At 41.1% G+C, this 21,755-nt stretch overlaps 2 protein-coding genes across 2 annotated transcripts; both read right to left on the bottom strand.

The window, feature by feature from the left end:
* Positions 1–566: 566 nt before the first annotated feature.
* On the bottom strand, positions 567–8,153 carry paip1 (poly(A) binding protein interacting protein 1). The gene is made up of 11 exons (XM_086206617.1): positions 7,786–8,153; positions 6,787–6,935; positions 5,941–6,138; positions 5,712–5,824; positions 5,461–5,572; positions 4,637–4,762; positions 4,439–4,545; positions 3,887–4,001; positions 3,751–3,805; positions 2,574–2,649; positions 567–1,555 (listed from the first exon to the last, which is right to left on the bottom strand). Exons 1-11 carry the CDS (start codon positions 7,985–7,987, stop codon positions 1,468–1,470), a joined length of 1,341 nt encoding a protein of 446 aa, XP_086062743.1. The 5' UTR covers positions 7,988–8,153; the 3' UTR covers positions 567–1,467.
* A 1,879-nt stretch (positions 8,154–10,032) lies between these two features.
* On the bottom strand, positions 10,033–17,781 carry LOC147260174 (fibroblast growth factor 10-like). Its single transcript, XM_086205376.1, has 3 exons — positions 16,485–17,781; positions 11,093–11,196; positions 10,033–10,801 (listed from the first exon to the last, which is right to left on the bottom strand). The coding sequence occupies exons 1-3, from the start codon at positions 16,936–16,938 to the stop codon at positions 10,610–10,612; spliced, it is 750 nt and encodes a 249-aa protein (XP_086061502.1). The 5' UTR covers positions 16,939–17,781; the 3' UTR covers positions 10,033–10,609.
* Positions 17,782–21,755: the final 3,974 nt, after the last annotated feature.

Below are 21,755 nucleotides of genomic sequence, written 5' to 3'. Positions count from 1 at the left end.
ACGGGGAAAGCCACTGGGATAGGCTAAAGCCCCCCCCCCCCCCCCCCCCCCCGCCCAGCGACAGGATAAGCAGTAGAGAAATTGGATGAATATATACACCTGAGTAAAATGAACAAATATTCTCTGACATTTTCACATGAAAAATACTGAAAACTATGATCATAGTTTAACTTTAAAGGTTTGTCTGGTTTGATAAAACCATTCAAATAAACTTACATAAACAATTACTTTCAGTTAACCTTAACTGAACCCCTTATACGCTCATAATCAGATATTTCTGGAGGCAAATTTTAATGGCTTTTCCTTCATTTCTCTAGCTTTATCTTCAAAACTTCTTCCAGGCCTGGAAATTGACAACTTTTCCAGGCTTTCCATGACACCATGATTCCTGTGTGTTGCAGGAACACAAAGTTACCAGATGATGGCAGAGTTTGTTCAGATACATGAAGTAGAGAAGGACGTGCAGTGTTTTTTAGTCCTTTTATTTCTTTTTCTTCCAGAAATACAGCTTCCATTATCTTTTTTTCACGTAACACTCAAATTCAGTAAACTATAAAATGACAAAGTTGTTTTTTTCAAAATAAACCTCTGGGTATATTTATTTCAGATAGGTGAAAGTATCTGGATCAGATACGAAGGACATTTCTGCGACTGCGCCTGATAAAAGCTCAGTCACATCAAAAATCTGGAGTTGACTATTTCAAACACAAGACAAAAAAGTTAAACAAAATCTCAAATTATAAAGAATTTATTGCAGGCAACCAATACTATAAATAATATGTACACACTATAAAACAACATTCCTTTTTGTGAGTTCTGTGGATTGCTGGTAAGTCTTTCCGATAACATAACATCACACTGACTGATGCCAACGGTAAGATGTGTAAATTTAAAGCTAAATCAAGGAAATTTACTTCATTTAGATGCATGTCATTCTCTGAAATTGTAATTTACTTAAAATTTTGATTTGAACCTCTCTAAGGAATAATAATAAAAAAAGGCCTGCAATTATGCATGTGGCAATTATTAGTATTTAACAAAATTATTCACACATATGATGAAACATATCTGTCACTCAGGAAATAAAACTCCACAGCAACAATTCCACAGCACACTATGTCCCTCTTGGCATTTAGTTACCGCGCAAAAAAGAAGTTGCAGCCGAAGAAAAGTTTCTGAAAGCATTTAAAAACAATGAGATCTTTCACATCTAAAGTAATTATTAATACCTCAACATTTGAAACAATTGATTGTCACAATTTTCTGAACTACAATGCCTGAAAAAAAGTGTCAGAAGTGCAACTAAAAACAGCGTTGTTAAAATGCTTGTTTGCAGTAAAATAAACCTTTTTTTTTCACCTTTATGAGACTATTTCCTTTGCATTTCAACATGAGAGTAAGATCAGGGCAAAAAAAAAAAAAAGTACAATATGTGCCTGTTAAGTCTGTAAAGTTCTGTCTCCAACATCATTGTTGTCGTTTCCTCTCCGATTCTAAACAAAAACTCTCATAAGCTTCTTCTATCTCGGAATCCATCTCATCTTCAAAGTCATATCTGTGAACACAAAATAAGCAGGGATTCAGTCTCATATTTTACTTTGTGGAATAAATGTATACTGGCATTTTTTTAAACAAATAAAACAAACAACACACACACGCACACACAATTCTGAGAGAGGATCGTGTGAGCTTAGCCTTCTTTCACACCCAACTGCTGACTAAACTGAATCAGAGGCCCTGGTCGACCCTGTTGCATTGTGGGACAGTCAAACGAATTTGCAAAACTCAGGGGCCCACAAATCAGTGTTGGTCATATGATCTGTTTGCATCAGTTATCCAGTCACGTGACTGAAAACTCGTCAGCATGGTGGCACTGTTGAACCACTAAGGATTTAAATGAAATCATGAACTGTGTGTCTGCAGGAATTTCAGCTGCACCACGTCAGACAGGTGCCTCAATGGGGCTGGTGACTGAAGGGTTGACACGTGGGGGGGGGTGATGACAGTATCGATGCCTCATCATCATCCCTGGTTTATGGTCATATTTGCAGTTGTGATCATTTGTCCAAACTGAGTTAAAACTATTTTTTTTTACAAAAATGTCCGGTGCAAGAATGTCCTCCTGGATTATTATTGTTTTGGAATAAGATTTATTGTATTTGTCTGCATCAAAGGAAAAAAAGTGCTTGATTTGATCAGACAGGCTCAGATTGTTATTACAAGTGTCTCACAGAGAAATCTCATACGAAGTGAGTTCAAATTGTATGTTTTCCTATTTAATTCTGGGTTAGGATGTAAGCAAATCTGGTCATCAGAAAGTAATTGTGTGGTGGATCAATACAATCATGAAGTATTAAAGATTTCGTCATACACCGAATTAATCAATAAATAAAACTCGGGTAACAAGGCAGCGGTATGAGTGAAAGAGCAAAATAGACTGTAGTTTTGGTGACAGTCTAACCTAAAAAAAGAAAAAAGAATAGTACCAATTCATGTCAAACTTATCGTTTTACATCAAAAAGCCACTTATTACCTTCCAATTATCTAATTGAAACAGCAATGGGTGTACTTACACATCAGTGCCATTTTCTCCACAGTCGTTGAAATAGTCCTGCTTGTCCAGGATCTCTTGGTACTTCTCAGCGTACTCTGTAAAAACAGCGAGCCCAACATTCAGCAGCAAAATAGATGAAACTGTGGTGCCGCACACATCCGTTGGTAGTAGAAGACTGCTTTTCTCCAATATGTCAGTGACTCACTCATTTCTGTTATGCGTTTGCAATCAGTATGATTTACACAGTAAAATCAAATGAGGAATCCATTTATTCTAACGCTAGTTCTATAATGACTTCAGGCTAGTATTAGAAGTACATAGATTCAAAATAACACTGATCATTTAGGGCTGAAAATTTCCAACAAGCGTAGTTGGTTGAGATTTTGATTAGGTGCAGTCGAGTTGCACGCTGTAACTCGCCAACAGCCAATCAAAATGCTGATGAAGTGTCAGATGACGGTGACATCATCTGATAATGATCATTTCCACTGGAACATTTCAACTGTACAACATAAATAAACTGAACTCCTCAGGACAGTCTTCTCACAGACATCATGCATATACTGAGCAACAATATCATAGTGAAGTCTCAAGGTGGCAGTAAAGAGACGCTGATTTATTTATTTTCCTTGACTCAAGACACCTGAGGCTCATTGGGTCAAACATTAAGCCTTTGCTGGGCTGTGTTATTTCCATCAGCATGTCAAAGAGCATTTACGTACAGATAGCAGTCTTCCTAGTCTCCAGAACAGACATCATGCAATACAATTGCACCCTGCAACCTTGACCAGCAAAATGTTTGTCACAAAAATTGAATACAGTTCTTTAAAATATTTCTGAGACTTCACCTTGACAAGAACGGGATTTAGAGTGGATATGTATGTGTGTACAACCAGAAAGCACAATGCCCCCAACCCACAGCTGTTGCTGGAACAGAGGCATGAAAAAAGTCAAACTTCTAAGTGAGGCTTCATAACAATCAAAAGCAGAAGAGACTAGAAAGAGCTGCTTATAAATGAACAGCACTGGCTATATAAAGTTGTATATGCTTTAGCAACAGTTCAACACAGTCATTAATTGTGTTTGCGATATTTCTGCAGTTCCACAGTTATGTTCTCCAAACCAGTTTGCTGAACATAACTGTATTTCTAGTAGAGGACTCTCCAAACTCTCATCAATCATTTTCATTTTCTTACCTGGATCTGCTGCTGTAAAGGGAGTTCCATCTTCTGTGTAGAATGTGGGCTCGTTCTGGGAGGAAATCGATTGTTAGTAAAGTCAGGATTAAAAACAAAAGGCTGAGACAGGAGTATTTTCATATTTCAAAGTCACCATGTAGTAGTTGGGGTCATTGTCCGGTGTGGCGTTGCTGGCAGCTGCAGCACACACTCTTCCCCAGTCACTGGACCTCAGCTCCACTAGTTTCAGAAGCATCTGTCTGACATCTCTGAGGGGAAAAATAAGTGTAAGATTGATAAATGGAGGGATAGATTAGATTCTCAATAGATGTTGGCACTTCAGGCTTGTTTATACCTGACCTTTGACAGGTAAGTGTGTTAATGATTCAGTGAGTGAGTGTGAAAAAGTGTAACTGAATGCCCTTATAGTACACATCTTCCTCTTCATATCAGGGTTTTTTTAAACTACAAAAAGCTCATTAAAAAAAAGCACAAGATCAATTTCATTTCATCTTTGTCAAGAAGCATTTGTCCTTCCAGACCTTCTTGATGCTGGGTGACGACCTTCACTGTCACCTTGACAACATGACACAACTAAGTTGTCGTATACCCCCATAAATGTGTCTGTTCTCTTCACAGACTCCCAGCTGCAGAAGGCTTCATCAGCTAAACCCCCCCCCCCCCCCCCACCTTTAGAAGCATATACCTGCTGCAGGTTGCATCCAGCAGAACGGTTTCTATTCTTTGGATCAGCTGCTCCATGTGTGGTTTTCCTCTTTCCTTCCATGCATCATCCAGGACAGACCCTGTCAGCTACAGAGAGAAAGTCCATTCTTAATGTGTTTCAATAAAAACAATTATTGTGTATGTGAATGTTGCTGCTCCAGCTGATAAGATCTGCAACCTTCAGGAGCTTCACAGCACAAATGAGGTTTGCATCCACAGGGTTGGACAGCAGGCTGATCAGCAGTTCATTTAAACCAGACAGCAGGATCTCTGCTCGATTCGGAGTTCCTTTCCCACTCTTTATCTACACAAAAAAAGACAATGACAAAAATGTAAACAAACGACTGACAGAAATAATGAAAAAATGTTTTGATTTAACTGAACGGTACAGACACTGTAGAATTAGCCGACTGTCTCTGGAGGCAGTTCAGGCAGCATGTAGCAAAACAGCAAGAACAAAAAAGTAAACCTTGCCATTTCAAACAACGTCCCTGTCCTTGAGTGAATAGACTTCTGAGTTTATGAGGTGTGACTGTAACGTACCTGTCAAATGTAGATGGTGTGAGATGTCCTGCAGGGTGAAAGTGTTTTAGTGAGGTGGGCTGAGAACGAGTCTCAGTGCTGAGCGTGTTCCACAGGGATTGCGGTGCAAAGCTCCAAAAACACAAAACGACTGGAGCCTAGAGACCGCTGTGGCTGGAGTGATCATTACTAATGTTGCATTATATTCATATTTTTCAGACGTTTACCTGCCACTGTGGAAATGCGAAAGCTATCTGCATTTGGTGCTTGGTGGGTGTGAATTTCAGACCCTGTGCTCATCAGACTGACGTCACATTTGGTGTGTGCGTTGCTGATGCCTGAGGTCTAAGGCTCCAGGATCTGAGACCACATACTCATTAAGATTTTGGATCATTTACACAACCATGGCCCCTAAAAAATGGAGACATTTAGAATGAAAACTTAATGGGGTCGTCAACTAAATGAGGCAAATGAGTTTACCTCCAGGTGAAGGTAAAGCTCTCCAAGAAAGAGCACAAAGGAATGGAATTTCCTCTGAGTCTCTAGGTCTCCTCGAACAGCTACATCCCTCTGCTCATATTCAGTCCGACACCTACAACAGATTATATTCTGTGATTTAAAGGCAATTTGACTGAATAATGTAAATTCTTATCATCTTTCAGAATCTTTATAAATATAATTGTCAAGAAAGGGCTGACATACATGTCTGATACATAAGAGAATACACTCACCTTTGTAGGAGAAGCTGCCGAAAGTTACCACTGGATGGGCTAACAATGAGGTGATGGGACAGGTAGTTACAGAGCCTCGCCCCCGTGTAAGAGAAGTTTGGAATGGCTGTGGACTGCAATGAAAAGGACAGTTAACAGTCAGTGGGGTGCATCAATCAACTCCACTTGTTAATAATATTTCTGTATACCACAAACTCACTTAAAAGGACTTAAATGAGCGTATCCATACCTCTGTGTAGATCAGCTCCACCAGCTCCTGCAATAACTCTTCTGTATTAACTCTGGAATTGAGCATGCTGGCTATGTACTCGACATCCGAATCAAAAGTCCCAGGTGAGGAGCTCAGGTGGAAAAGAAAGTCTGTGACCATATCAGCCAGGGTTGGCTCACTATAACCATCTTCATAGTCATCATAAATTGGTGGATCCTAGAAAGAAAGAAAAAGCAATAAAATACTCCAGTACAAATGTTCAGAGCGCTTTGACAAACACATTTAAAGTAAAATCTAAAAGTATATGGGAAATGTGGGAGGCCAAAAGCATAAAAACATATTATACTAAGAATTATAAATCTGCAGGTGAAGTGTGACCATAAAATATCTGATTCAGAGCTAATGGATGAAAGGAGAACATAGAAAAGTGCAAATGTACATTGTTATCTTAGGAGTTAAGAAGTGCTCTCCCCATAAGGCGTCGCAAAAAATTCCAGTCAAATTTTCTTGGACCATTTTACATTTTACGACAACCTAACAATTTTTGTTCTTGCTTTTTTTAGGGCCAGCATACTGCGTGAGAACCCTCTTGTTTTATTCTTTATTTATAAAATCAGAGTGGGAAATCATATTTTTGTGGAACAGTTAACATTTCCATGGTAAAAACAATGCTCCACTCATCAGAGACCATCTGATCACGATAAGATTGTGCATGGTGGTGTAGGAGTTGTGTATGAGGTGTACAAACTCAGGGCTTCTACTGTACAGGAGCATACTCCACTGTTCCACAATCTGCTTACTTCAGACAAGTCTGCCCTTGATAATCCAGCTTCAGAACTACACGGTTGAGCCCTTTCTTCTCACCTCATACTGGTTGATTCCAGTGGGGACAAACTCTGGAGCACTGGCTGAAAGCTTTGATGATTTGACCAAGGTGTCCACATCATTACATCCTATGGAGGCAGGAGGACTGTTGGCATTTGCACTTTGTTGGGGTTTGTTCTGTCTTTTCTCTGACATTGAGAGAACAGAACATGTATAAGAAATGACACTTTTGAACCTAAAAAAACTAAATTCTCTTCTCTCTTTAAATTCTCTTTTCTCTATCTGATTTACATTAGTACTGGATGGTATTGGCCATGGGCCCAAGATCTAAGAATGTGACAAATATCAATGTCAAAGAATTTACGCTGATGCTGGTGCAGACTTTTTATTTGGAGATATCCGGTAGTTAAGACCATGACTAACAGGTGCGTTTGATGACATAGTCCTCATTAACATAAAAATAATTGTAAAAACGGAAAAATGTTTAAGTTAAGACTCAATACATCAATACTGAATTCACTAACAGTTGCTGAACAGAGTTAGTATAATACACGTGATTCTACCCTGCGTTCAGTTTCCTGCTCTTGATGAACGTATGCTAATTGGCTAACGTTAGCTCGACAAGCAAATGCCAGCTGGGTAAAACAGTCTTCAGAGAGTCCCGTTAACAACATAGTTAACTATCTGACATTCGAGTGCGAGTTTTATTTAGACGCTGCGTCACCTCAGGAAACAATAATCCAGGAGCATGGTGCAATGCCAGAAAGCTAGCTAAAAGTTAGCTCGCGTTAATGGCACTTAACAGCTAATGTGGCTAATGACAGCTCCAGATTTGGACGTGACTATCAATCTGTGCGTGACAGAGGAAGTGAAACAAATGAAGATGTTGTGGGTACTTTTCCACTGAGATAAACGTAGATTTTGCCTTTCAATAACTTCCAATGTCAGCGGGTGAAATGTGCGGGTTACTCTAAATTTCGTAACCGAATGTGCTAGCTAACTTAGCTGTCGTGTTTGTCAGTTGACAAGACCCCCTACCTCCACCAATGCCCGTCTCAATGGCCGTGCTACTGTTGTTCTCGGGAAAAGACGGGTATGCCCTTGGCTGTCTCAAAGGTTCCCTTTGGTTGAAAAGCGTTATATTTGTGTCACTGTCCCCGACGGGGCGCAGGAGCCCGGGGTCTGTTGGAAGATTACGGGTTCTCCCCGCTCCTGGAGCTCGGTCGAAATTCTCGTTCATAACTGCTCGCTTTCCAGTTAGTAGTCTCAAGACAGCATCTGCAAAAGATAGAAAATCGCCACTTTCGGTCCCAAGGTTTCTGACGTTGCTTAATGATAACTTCTTGTGTTTTTACCACAGCAAAACACGCCCCTATCTATCTTTCATGTTGGTTTTCTTTTTTTCCTTATACACACCTTTTTTGGCCTCTTCCTTTGACAACAAACCCGCTGATTATCCGTGACGGTGTTAAATGTCACTGTGGGACTGTCTCCGTCTAGTGGCTCGGAGTAGAACTTCAGCCATAGAGTGGCAGTCCAAAACACAACATAGAATATAAAAACACGACTATATCTTACATTCATAATTTTAAGACAACTACAGAAAGTAGTTGTTGTTATATTAGCAAGCATTATAATTTGGGATTATTTTGCATCATGTAAGTACTCTGGTTTGTGGTGGAGTTTGATAGTTTTTACAAGATGATCATAAATTTGCTGGGAAGAATTCTTTGTCCAATTTTGTGTTTTTGCTGAACTTTATAGATATTGACTTGAAGCAGTGGCAAACATAATAAAACCAATTTCATGTAACTTGTTTGTAATTCTACTCGTTAAGTTGCTAAGATCAATGACTGTATGATCCACGTCATGACCTCAGTGTAAGTTCTGATCCAGGGAAGTCTGTGGTAAAGCTGGTTGAACTTGTTCCAATAATCTTCAGTTCCTCTGCTTCAAATTAATCTTGAATATTTGAGTTAGTAATTATATGTTATTATGTGATATATCAAACAAATATTTTTGCATTACAGGACAGCTTTTTCTGAAGTGCGGCTCTGTCCGAGCTCATTCAGTAGCTGCCCACTATAAACATTTGTTGCCCCAGACTTCTCTGTGTAAGTATTCATTAGTTGTTTTAGCCTCCAGCCATTTTCCACTTGTTTCCCCAAAGCTGGATCACATTATGCCACAGAGAATTCCCATGCCAGAAATGTGGAAACCCACTTTGATAGAAGATTACAGCCCCTATTTTCTACTATCGCCACCCCCCCTCTCCCCCCAACCACCACCAATGCAACAAAATTATATCTGGATCTGGTTTGTCATCTTGATATGAAGCGCTTCGTAACCCCATGTGTTTTGTGGCACACAAATAAACTTATTATTATAATTACTATTATTATTATGTTGACCAGTGAGAGTGATCCATTGCATTAGTCAATAAAAGTCCTCTCCGCTCTTGTTTTCGCCGTCCAGTCCACCGTCAGTTCCTTGTTGTGAATCAAGGCAACAGCTAGAGCCTCTTACGATCCTTCTTTGACCCTTCTTTCTTCGTCTACCCTCCCAATGTTTCATGGCTTTGCTCAGATAGATGTTCAGAGAGACAGGATAAGAGGACATGAGGCAGGGAAGCCTGTGGTGTTAATGTTCTCCCCGTGGTCTTTTGATCTGGCATCAAGACAGCTGTCATTGATTAGTGCGTTTGTGCATGATTACTGAGGGAAGTGGTTGGTCAGACACAGGTCATATCTCTTTTTTTCCCCTCCTCATTCACATCTCTGCACCCCCCTCACAGATTATCTTCCAAGGCCCCTGCTGAAAGCCCCCAGGCACGCTCTGATGCAGATGACAAAAAGCTGTGTTCATATTTTGTTATATTTCTAGCAGGTGCTTTAGAGGCTACCTTTACGACACAAGCATCACCGAGGTAACAGAGTGATTGTTTGAAATGATGTCAGCATCTAAAGACCATACCAGCAAAGTCCCCCCCTCCACCCCCCCACGTTTTTGTTGTGGTCGGCTTGTATGTTTCCGGTTTGTTTGGGACCTAATCATTAGTGCAATGGTTGCCACATGGAATATCTGGCGAGGCATTAAGTGTTGCCTTTTGTCCCTTCCTACCTCAGAGAGGCAGATAAGGATACCATGACTTTAAAGTTCACCAGGGTTTCTTACTAAAAAATACATATTTTCTTCCTGCAATTCAAGCTACGTCAGTATTTGCATGTTACGGAAGTAAGACAGTCGTGATGCAGGAGAAAACTTTTTATTTTCACATAATAGAGAACCTATAAAAAGTAAAGAATGCAAAGGAAGGCTTTCCTCTTAAGTGTTCCCCTCCTGTTAAATATTTTCACAAAATAAATAAATCAATACAATACAAACAAAACACAGTGGTTAAGTATCAAACGTTTGCTTTAAATGTGTTGAATTCTCTATTATTGAAATGCTGTCATGATAAACTGACCGTCTCTGTCGCCATATCCAGTTTCTATCCCTCCCTCTATGTTATCTGGTGTCTCACTGGAGAACATGAATTATAAATAACACCTTGACGTATCTCTGCATCTACTACCATTCATTATCTGGGACAGTAGCTTCTGTGTTGCTCGTTTATACTCCAGTTGTAAACTGTTTGGCACGCATAAAGGATCAATATTGCCTCCTGTGCCTCAGAAAACACAGATATCATCTTCTCACCCCCAGCGCCCCAGCCCCCGATGCCTCCGAAACAAAGTAACAGTGTTAGTGCCTTATTTCCAAAATGAGATTTCTCAGTGAATGTCTTTATTTTACAGCTTTTTCAGTATTTAAAACCTTGCTGTCCAGTGCTGCGTATTGTCCTCCAGTTGAGGCCTTGGGCTCACACCATAATTGGAAGGAAGTGGGTGGCCGTGTTCCTCCTGCGGGTTTTCTTCCCTCTCAGTGGCTTCCCGTGGATATTTAGACCCACAAACATCTGTCGCTTCTTGTTCTTCCACTCGGCTGATGCATACGTGTTGTAGCCGTTCTCCTCAATCCGCTCCTTCAGGGTACAGTCAACGCCAAACTCTCTCTAGAAAAAAACAAAACAAAACAACAACAAAAGAAAGGGCGTCACGATTCAGTTCTATATCCCTGACATGTGTGGTTAAAGACAAAACACAGATTATGTCCTTGTTTATCGCTTGCTCCTGCATCAGAAACTAGTGTGCATGAGTGAAAATTGCACCCATACACACTGGCCTGCTCGTACTTGTGATTGACCCAGCAGCAGCAAGAGAAGTAATCATAAGATCTCCTATGATGAGCCCAGTTAGAATATCTCTCTGGTGCATCCAAATTGACCTCTGACCCAGATACTGACCGCTCCGTACAGTTCTCCCTTCCTGCTGATAGCCAGATAATAGTTGCTGTTCAGCCCTTTGATTGCCACCACTCCCACGTCCACCGATGTGATCTCCAAAATACCTATTGTTCAGTTAAAAAAAAAAAGCACAGTGAATTAATATGCGCGAACGCTCCGAATTTTCACGAGAGCTCCAACATCTTTTCTTTTTTTTTCTTTGTACACAAATGTAAAACTTAGACAACAGAAGGAAGCAGAGGTGATTAAATGTCTTCCCAACTCATTTTTGCTATAGATAAGAATCGACAATGTACACCTGTACAACTGTGACGTGCCGACCACCAGTGAGCAGATAACCACTCGGATAAATCCATGCATTTCTTCACTGTATAATGAAAAGCAGGATAGTATTCTCAGTTCAGACACACTCACTGACACATGGGAACACTCAGTGTGGGAAAATTTCTGTAAGGTCACAATTATTCTCTGAACACATTTATCATTTCAGCAAGTGATATTATAAAGTTACTTTACAACCTACACCTGTGTAACAGATTCCAGCTGCGCAGGCCATTTAGTCTGAAAATTAATAGGTGGATACCACAGAGATTCTCGAGTTGTTTATGTTCTGTTTGGTAGGTTAGGTTCCCAAGTCCCGATGCAAATAATTCAACGTTCTCATAGGCTATTAGAGGGGCTAATTTATACCCCAGTTAACAAGGGCATCCTTTTGGTGCAGACAGTTGTGGTTATTTGTGTGGTCTCGGTATCAGAGGTCAGAGAGATATAACTTCCTAACATGTCCTTTGACCACAGAACCTACTCGTCTCTTCTTCTGTCTACGTGTGCGTGTGTTTTTCATGTTTTGAGGATATACCCTTGTTATTGCCTGTCCCACCTTTTTAGGTAGTAAAGCAGAAATAATTAGATTTCTTTAAAATCTTGAAGTTAAGGTGATAAAAGTTTGGGGAAGATTTATTCAGGGTAATTTTCCTGGAAAGTATCAAAAGTCAGCGTAATGTCCTTCAAAAGAGTGTTAATTTCATAGATGAGAACTGTGTTAAAAATGTTACTCAAACACAGTTTGGCAGATTTTGTTCGCTAGAAATTAATAATAATCAAATAGAATAACAAAAAGAAGAGATGTGAATATTTTTCAGACTGAGACTAAAACAAATCTAAATCAGCTGCCTGAAAATCCCAAAGAAGCACATCAAGGCTCACAGCAAAGCAATCCACGTCCCTCTGACTACAATTAGGCTACTATCATCATAGAATTTTCTTTTTCTAGAATAAAATTCTGTTTTAATTAACCACACCTTGATTACAAAAAAATGTATGAGGATGACAAACATGATGAAAGCTCAAATTTAACAAATACCTGTCAAGGTTAACTCTGATGCGGCTGAGTGAGCCTCCCTGGTTCTCATGGGACTGTGTTTGATTTCATGCTTCCCTTCCTCACTTCCATTCCCCGCTTCCTGTGAGCTGTCATTATTTATTCCCGAACCGCACACATATGTGAATGCAAGCACATACGGACGCACACTATGGCATGGGGTGTCAACTACAGAGAGCCGAGTTCTCACTACTCCTTTGTCTGATGGCGGTTCGTGTGGCACCCTGATCTACAGTCATACCCACTTTCCAAAGGCTTTGGGGGGGGGGGGGGGGTGCTCTGAAGCTGCTAGCCACTGTCATGGGTGGACAGTGGAGGATGCAGGTGTGCTCCGAATGAACAATCCCTCTCTTAAAAATACCACAGCTTCTCTCCTTGTCCACAAGGTCTTGACTGTATCAGTTTCTAGTTCAAACAGTGGCACCTCAGGGCAGTGAGGTCTGAGGAGACAAGGCGGTGGTGGGGACTGTGACACAACGGCCATTGAAGATCTGAGAGGAGCTGGTTTCTCTATGGGATCAGATGTCGTGTATGGAGTGAGGATGTAAGACAATCTATGGCAGAGTCTGGCTGCTCTGTAAACATGGGAGGGATGAAAGGAAGGAGAACAGAGGAGGACAGAGGAGCCATGACAGTGAGACTGGGGGTGGAGGGAGGATTAGAAAGGCTGTAATGATCACTGATCAAAGTCAGCCACCGGAGGCAGGGGCGAGACAGGTCATATATACACTCACCAGGGTGAGCACATACAAATGCACGCACACGCACACTCACACACACATACAGTTATTAATGCAGCAGGTGAAGGTGCACTTGCAGAAAACTTACAAACTAAACATGACCGCACTGATATACTTTCCTTCCTCCAGATAGCAACAATAACGTGTGCCAACAATACCATGTGTATGTACATTTTGTAAATCATGTGTGAAATGTTGCCTAAAGTCAGCCAGGTACAGCTGTTGCGGGGAGGCAGCAGTTTTTCGTCTTCATGCTGGTTGCTTTTTCCTAATGTGTGGCTTATTTGATACGCTCTGTTTGGAGTTACAACAGTAAATGGTGCATTGGTTGTGGAATGGAGGCACATAATGCCAGTGAGAATTAAAGGTGTTTTTTTCCACAGTGGGATGCCAAAAACATGTGTTTTGCAGCTTGCACCATTACATGTTCTCACTCTGGATTTGCACCCTTTTTAAAAATGCATTTTCAAGGGCTGCAGAAAATAACATTAGGACAGATATAATAAATGTGCATTTTAATTGATGCCATTATTATCCATGGAGTAAGGTGTACATCCAGATATATAGCAATAACACTTGATAAGGACCACACTGGGTGAATTTACATACAGGGGATATCAATCCTGTCCTTGACGTCTGGTAAAGTTATGCATATGTCTCTCCAATCCTTCGGAGGAACACCATGTTTTTTTCCAGGACAAAAGGCTTTGATTAAAGAAGATGAATGTGTTCAAAAACACACAATTACACATGTCTACTATATATGTATATGCTTGGACTATGTCCAGGAGCATCTCGCGCAAATGGCCTGCACCCAACAGATCAGAAAGGGTGGCATGCACAATCATGGAGTGTTTACACAGACTAACATTAATTTCATGGAGACTTTCCTAACCCTAACCCAAAATTTAACCACGGACCCAAAAATCAGCATTTTATCAAATGGGGGCATGTTTTTGCCCTTGATTGCACATGTTGGTTTGTGGCCCTGGAAGTGGCTTAAGTCAGACTCACACGCTGCTGACAGACTCATCCTCTCGCACCCTCCATGCCGTGGCAAATTAACCAAACTCCAAATCTTCCCTGATATTTTGCAATATTTCATTGCTCATTCAGAGCTGTTAGTTTATTAATCACAGATATCTTAGTTACATACTTTGACCATGGAGATGCTACTAAGTTGACAATAAAAAAATCTCCCTCTCTTTGCCTCTCAGTAATCTCAGCACAGACTCCCTGTGGGTTGGAAAGCCATGTGGGACAGTTTTGTGCTGGCATCCCCATAAATCTGTGGGAGGTTGCATACTGGTTCTTTACAGACAGTGAACTGGGTCCTCACAGGGCCACAGGCAGCACCCCCCCCCCCCCCCAAAAAAAAAATCAGTGTTTCCAAATCTTACACTCCTCTTAGACAAAGCATAATAAATCTATCAATCGAGCTGTCATACTTTAAAAAGCAGGACATCTTTAGCTTACATCTTCTGGCTCAGGATGAGGCAAGTCATCCTCCACTCACTGGGACAAAAACTTGATATTTTGTCACTTCAAGGTACTATGAGGAGTCTACAAAAGACGTCAGCTTTGGGATCATGTCTAGCCCCAGGGGTCAGAGCAAAGACTGAAGCTGCTGTTGTGTAGTATCCTTTACCGTGTGAACCTGATACAAGGGCACATAATCCACACACCGTGTCCCCATACCTCTCAGGACCCAGCTTTTTGATGGCAACACAATTGATACTGAAGACGCATGGCTTTGATGTGGTCCACAATGATGTTCAGCCATGTCATTCATGAACTTGTACCTCCAGAGAGTCCTCCTCTGTTCCCTGCTCAATCCACGCTAACTGCATCTGACATTTGAAAAAGGCGCCACTCTCTTTTAAATGAGAACTTATGAGTCAGACAGAAGACAGAGGGGGTAAATCAGCTTCCCAACATACATAAACTTTAGAGTGAATGCGCACGCACACACAAAAGCACACACACCGTTATTATGATAAACTGAGTCAGACTCCCTTACGCCACTACAGTTTAACAACTTAAAAGAAACCACTAACAAATATGGCAGTAAAAGCATCACAGTATAACACGGTCAGTAAATAAAGTTGCTTCTGTCATGACCTTGTCAAAACAAAAATCTCCCCTGACATTCTGCCTCCCCATGCCATTTCCCCCTAAGTCACTTTGATTGAATGTGTGGGTTTAGCTCTCCCAAGAGAACATTAAAAGGTTCCATATACACTCACTATGGGGTTGCAGCTAGGACAAAAAGAGAGAGGGAAGGAGTGTGTGCGTGCGTGTGCGTGTGTGTGTGTATGTGTATGTGTGTGTGTGTGTGTGTAAGTAATAAGCGGGGCACATGTGTCGTTGTTGGCTGCTATATGATCACACACCCACTGGAGCATGTGATTGCATGGTGTCTGATCGGCACACACACGTAGCTCAATGGGAATGTAGGGAGACTAATGAGAACGCTATCTTACTCGACTGATACGCCGAAACATACAACATGTAATCACTTTAATCACTGAGTGAGCAAGTCAAATTGTTCTAAACAAATGTCTCATTGGTGACTGAGGGTATGTAATTTACTTGACGCTGGCTGGCAATGTGAGTGGGAGACACAGACGCAGAGAGACAGAAAGGCATCAATGACACTGACATCCATATACCCCCCCCCCACGCGCGCACACACACACACACACACACACACACACACACACACACAGAGGTCCTGTTCTTCTGTGGTTATCACTGTTGTTTACTCTAGGCTGTGAAGTCCACCTGATAATGGTTGAGTTATCTGCCCCTGCTCCTTTTTAAGCCATCTGAGAGCTACTAACATTGTGCTGAGTGTTTGGACAGGACAGATATCACTGGGATGTCTGGTTTAAAACAAAAAAGACCGGGAATGCTTCATCTAGTCTGCGCCAATGCATTACATAGGTGCAATGTTTGTTTTCTCTCAAAGAAACCAAGACCTCATTTATCAAATTACAAATAACCCAACGTGTATGGAGATTTCTTGGTCCCAGAAACGTCCCTGCCGTAAAATAAAAGTCAGATGTTTCTTGTCAGAAGAAATTTGTAAATGTCTCAAAATTGAATTACATTCAAGGAAATATCAACAGTTTAGATTGCAGGGTCTGTCAATGTCACTGTCAGCACAAAAAAAAAATCCTTCATCATGTTGCTTCTGAGCCCAAAACCCTGACTCCCATCTCATTTATATGCTTTTTTTGTTTAACGAACCATGAATTGAGTTACTTACTGAGGGGGTCATCCTTGCTCTTGGTTCCATTGACCTTTCCATTCCTATCGATCCTCAGGAAAAACTTCTGGAAAGAGAAAAGCTTCCTCCTTCGTATGTCCCCTTGGAGATGATTGTAACTGCGCACATGCCTACCCTGTGGTCCCCCAGTCCGACCCAGGGGGCCCACACCGGCCCTGGGCCAAGAGACACCCTCACTCTCAGAAATGTTCAGTGAAACCCTGAGGGTTCGCGGGTTGGTGAGCCTCAGTCTGTCTCTGTGAACCTGGTGGCACGCTGCCCCGGGTAAGCAGAAGGAGACAATTACCAGGGTCAGCAGGAGAGGCAAAGTCAGGGAGGAAAACAGTTTTGATGACCTAAACCCGGTCCCAGAGCAAGAATAAGCCCCTAACCCAGCCCTGGAGCAGGACGAGGCAGAGGCAGCCTTACTCCCTCCAGCAGCCCATCTGATCATGGTAGTGTGCTGTGTGGAGGACTAGAGGCAACCTCAGAGCCTGGGACATGCTGCTGGGGGCGAAAATAGTCTGGGAGGGCAGGGAGGGGAGCCCTCCACAGTCCAGGTTGGGTGAGATCTTCCCCCTGCAGAGTCCAAATTATTTAGCACCTGTACAAAATCCTCAGATGTCCTTCAGCCTTATGATGGATTCTTCAATGAGTCACTGTGTTTCCAGATGATATTCCTTTGAGCTCCTTTCACTGTTTAGTAGCTGATAATTATACAGTCAAAATATCTCTTTGAAAAGAAGTCAGTCTAAACAAACAGCGCTTACATAAAAAAAAACTTACGCCAATTAATAAGAGATTCTTGTCACATTACAGTCCTGTTCTCTAATCCTGGATAAAATGTGAAAACATTCACTCTTGGCTGCTGCAAGCTGTTTCTTGAAATTCCAGGCAGCTGCTACCAGAATTAAGAAAAAATTCAGAACATATATTTGCAGATATCCAGGTTTGCCATGAGTAAAATATCTCAAATCCAGTATATAAATATATATATATATGTAGAATAAGACCAAATAATATATGCAATACAAGTTGGTTACTACCTGTCAAATTCTCCACATGTGCAGTCAGACATTGTTAGATTTCACTCTGAGAAGAAGAAACGAGAACCAGGACTATGAGGAACATTGGCCAATCCAAGCATGTGTCAGATAATCCAGTTGTCTTCTGTTGCCTTCCTCCTCATCTCACTGTCTTGAGTCCTCCTTCATATAACACTGAGGTCTTGGAAGCGAAGTTGAGTCTCTCTCTCTCTCTGTCTCTCTCTCTCTCTCTCTCTCTCTCTCTCTCTCTCTCTCTCCCTCCCTCCTCTCAGAGTTGTCCACCTCTTCTTAGGTTTAGGTCCTTGATATGAGCTGATATCCTCACCTGAAGGGTGATCACAGAAAATGACTTTGGTGTGTGTAGCTGAGTGACTGTTAGTTATTTGATCCCTCCCTCCTTTACTCAACTTCCCCTCTCACATATGGGAGCAAGTACTGCTCTGCATGTGTGTATGTGTGTGTGGGTGTGTGGGTGATTAAGTGTGTGCGTGCCTACATGCAAGAAACTGTCGTACGAGTGTGGATGAGAGGTGAAAGATGGTTAATCTTAGTTGATATTGCAGGACAGGAAGAGGTCTGCTAGGGTTGGATCAGACACATTACACTAATTTATCGCAAGAAGTACTTGTATATTTACTGCGAAAGGTTGATGTCTGAATGTATTACTCCAAATATCTTTCTTTCAGCTCTTCTCTGACACATGCAACTACATCCATGAGTGCAAAGAGGTGCATTCTGAAATGGACCCACTTGTTACTCATTAAGATGTTATTATCCTGACAAGTAGCCATCTTCCTCTTGCTCCTCTGATAAAAATCATATTAAGTTACTATTACTGGTTCCAGTCTGGTTGCTGGCTTATCACAACCATCTTACCAAGACCTCTCTCTTTCCCTACAAGGCACTTTATCGTAGTGTTATCTCTCCTGCAGCGCTGTAATGCAATGAAGCTCTCCAGTTTCACTCAGCAGACTTCCTCTGTGACTCAGGTGTCTGAGCGGCCCTCAGCCAACTTCATTTTATTTATTAATTTATTTGAAAAGAGACAATAATCGATATTCAAATATGCTTTTGTGTATCTGAATTTGCTTGAATGATAGTTTTCATCAGTCCCTTTGGATGTATTGTTAGGCAATTATGATAAAAAATAATAATTTTCGATAGAAATAAAGCATTTATGTGTGTAGGTTAAATACAGAATAATACTACAGTGTGAGGAAATGAGATCTTTTTTTTTTAACAAAACATGCATTATTTGCTCCTCAAGGCAAGACAGACACAGGATGTAATAGGGGACTAGACAACAATGTGCAGTATGTACTGTGAATGTGCAAACTATTAGACATGGTTACTGCTCTCTCACGAGGTACACTGACCTGATAGATCCAAATAAATATATATAATTAGTTTCACTTCTTAAACATTTACAAACACACAGGAGAAGGTGCAAAGGATAGCAACTTGATGGCAGTAAGAAAAAAAATTATACCCTTGCTGTTTGAAATATTTCAGGTTTGGTAAGTTGGCAACACTAATAAGGGATAGTGACATTTTTACCCTTTAAGTGTGATAAACAAAACTGGCACAGGGAGTCTTATCAATTCTCCCTAATCCTTCTGTCTTTAATGTTGGAGTCTGTTCTCTTCCTGCTTTCCTTCCCTTAAGTCCTCTCTTTTTACTGCCTGCTTTAATGTCTGTCAGCGATCTACGGCCAGAGCAGCGGTCTGGTCTTAACTGTGCTCTTGGCGTGGTTTTATCTGAGGATACAAACAAAGCAATCTTATCAGCGCTTCCTTTGTGGTGGCCCCCCCACTCCACCCCACCCCCACCGTGATAATGTGGATCACTACTGAGGAAACAGAGTTGGGAAGAGCAGGCATCATATTGATCATGTTTGCAGCCATCACAAAGAAATACTGTAGCTTTTCTAGACGTAGTGATAATAAATGACCTTGATTAACCTTCAACAACGATGATTGGCCCTTTACCCATTCACCAAGAATGATTCAATGTTGTGGTTTCAGCGACACTAACAGGGGTTCTTTCTCTTTTACTGTTTTACAGTTTGCTATCTGTCTTCAATTGTTACTGTGAAAACACAGCGAGGCCCAATCAGCAGCTATCAATTTGAATTTATTGGACAGATCAGGTTACATGTTTTCCACATCAGCCAGTTTCAAGTAATTCAAGGGACACGTTAAGTCATGGTTGAACACAATATCTGGGGATACATAAACTTTTTGAATGTGATTCTGGTGAAGTTTTGAAAGTATACAATCGCTTTAAATCTTTCCGTCTTCCATATCTCCACTGACAGCTCGCACAAGTGTGTTGCACTTAGTGAAATACAACATGATTGCTTTTAAATTGATTTTACATTGAGAAGATTTGTCCCATCCCACATCACAACTCAGGGGAGACTGAAGTGTCCATTATTCAAACAGAAACCTGAACAGATGCATCTTTTTTCTATTCCACTAAGACAGTAATGTCTTCCGTAGCTGCCTCACAGGGATGGCCCGCGACGATGTAGACAGACTTGCTCAGATTTTTAGGGATTTCTTCAGAAGCCAAGGAGCAAATTCTTTGCAATGTAACCATACTTGTGTGGTTCTTCTAAATGCAATATAAGTGAGATTTTCTTCTTCTCTGCTCCACAGCCTTAGCATTTAGCGTATCTCTATCTCCCTGAATTGCATTTCAAACTCCAGATAAAATGTGCTTGTGATCCCTCCCTACAGGCTGTGGCTCTAGAAGGGTTCTTACAATACTCCCACAAATAAAAACATAATTATAATAAAGGCGATGAAAAGTCAAATACCGGATATTTATATGCGTCAGCGGATATTTGATTTCATACAGCTCCAATTGCCAAAAAGGAAAAATGAACCAAGGCAAAGCACATGGAAAGATTCTTTTTTTATTCATTTCAGTGTGTGATGTAAGTGAATTTCATAAAAGCAAACATTTGTTTTTCCACATCTGTTTTGGGGAAAAAGGGAGTTTGTTTGGTGTATATTCTGGTTATTGAGCAGTTACATTGCTGAAATTGATTTTAGCATGTTCCCATTTGCATTATTGGATCCTGTTCAAAACACAGAAGCAAGTTAGGAACACACATAAAGCAAACAGTTGATCAATCAAAAAATATGAGTGGAAATTTGTAATTAGATGCATGGATTACATCTTAATTACAGAACAACTGTAAAAAAAAAATTGATTGTACTATAGGTTTTGCCAAAGCCTTTGAACTTACAAGGTGAATTCCATCTTTATTTGTCCTTCTATCCTTTTTAGATTTTGTTTTCCTCTTTATATTTTAGCCATTCCCTGAGTTTCTCTCGTAGTTAAGTGGTTAATTCATTCGTTTAACAATGTCACAAAAACAAATAGAAATTTCCAGTATGATCTCAAGTGATATTGTTGAAGTCCCTCTGGTTTTATTTTAACCATTTCCTGTGTGACACACTTTTATTTTCTTGGTCAACATCTGCCCAAACCCAGATGTTTAAGAAGAAGACTGGTGTTGTGAATTTTATTACCAAGGACGGTCACATGTCCAAAGCTGTATCTCGAGTGTGACATACTGAGTAAATCCATATCAAACTTACTTTCGCTCTGTTTCTGGCTCGTTGTCCTGGGTTTGCCTAATCCTGGCAGCAGGTGGATCCGGGGCCGGGTGTCATGCAATCTGTTGTTCTGTCTGCTGAACATACTGCATCACATTAGCAAGCTGAACTGTGGAAATTCACCTTATTCCTGTCATGTGTCTCTGATTTTACTTGGCCTCGTTGTGAGCGTGTTAGCCCTCCCTTTCGTACACTATCATTAAGCAGATGTTTTACGAAGGAAAGCACCTCACTCCAAGTTGCTTTAACTCAAATCCATATGTGGTCTATGAGGGAATCAAACACACAAACAACTAAACTGACCTATGGGAACCATGTGTGAGTCTCTGTCTGTGTTCCCTGGGGCTCGTTCTGTGTGTGCTGGGTCAGAGGAGGCTGGGGCTTTAATAAAGGAGCAGGCCTGGTACAGGGATGCCAGTCTGACCGCCTGAGGACATGCAACCTGATGGGGTCCAGATGAGAGCCACCAGACTGGACTCCAAAACTTGTCGGTGCACAGACTGTATTCCGCTGCCTTCTTCTCTTGCCTCCTTCTGGGATTACACTTGGATTTAAGTGGTAAGCAATCAGATTAAAGTTACATTCTACTTTAATTA

Source organism: Aulostomus chinensis, chromosome 6 (genome assembly GCF_037954235.1).
Source record: "Aulostomus chinensis isolate RoL2024-O1b breed Wild chromosome 6, RoL_Achi_v1.0, whole genome shotgun sequence".
In the NCBI taxonomy this organism is placed as follows: Eukaryota; Metazoa; Chordata; class Actinopteri; order Syngnathiformes; family Aulostomidae; genus Aulostomus; species Aulostomus chinensis.
This window is presented reverse-complemented; position numbering and strand designations above follow the sequence as displayed.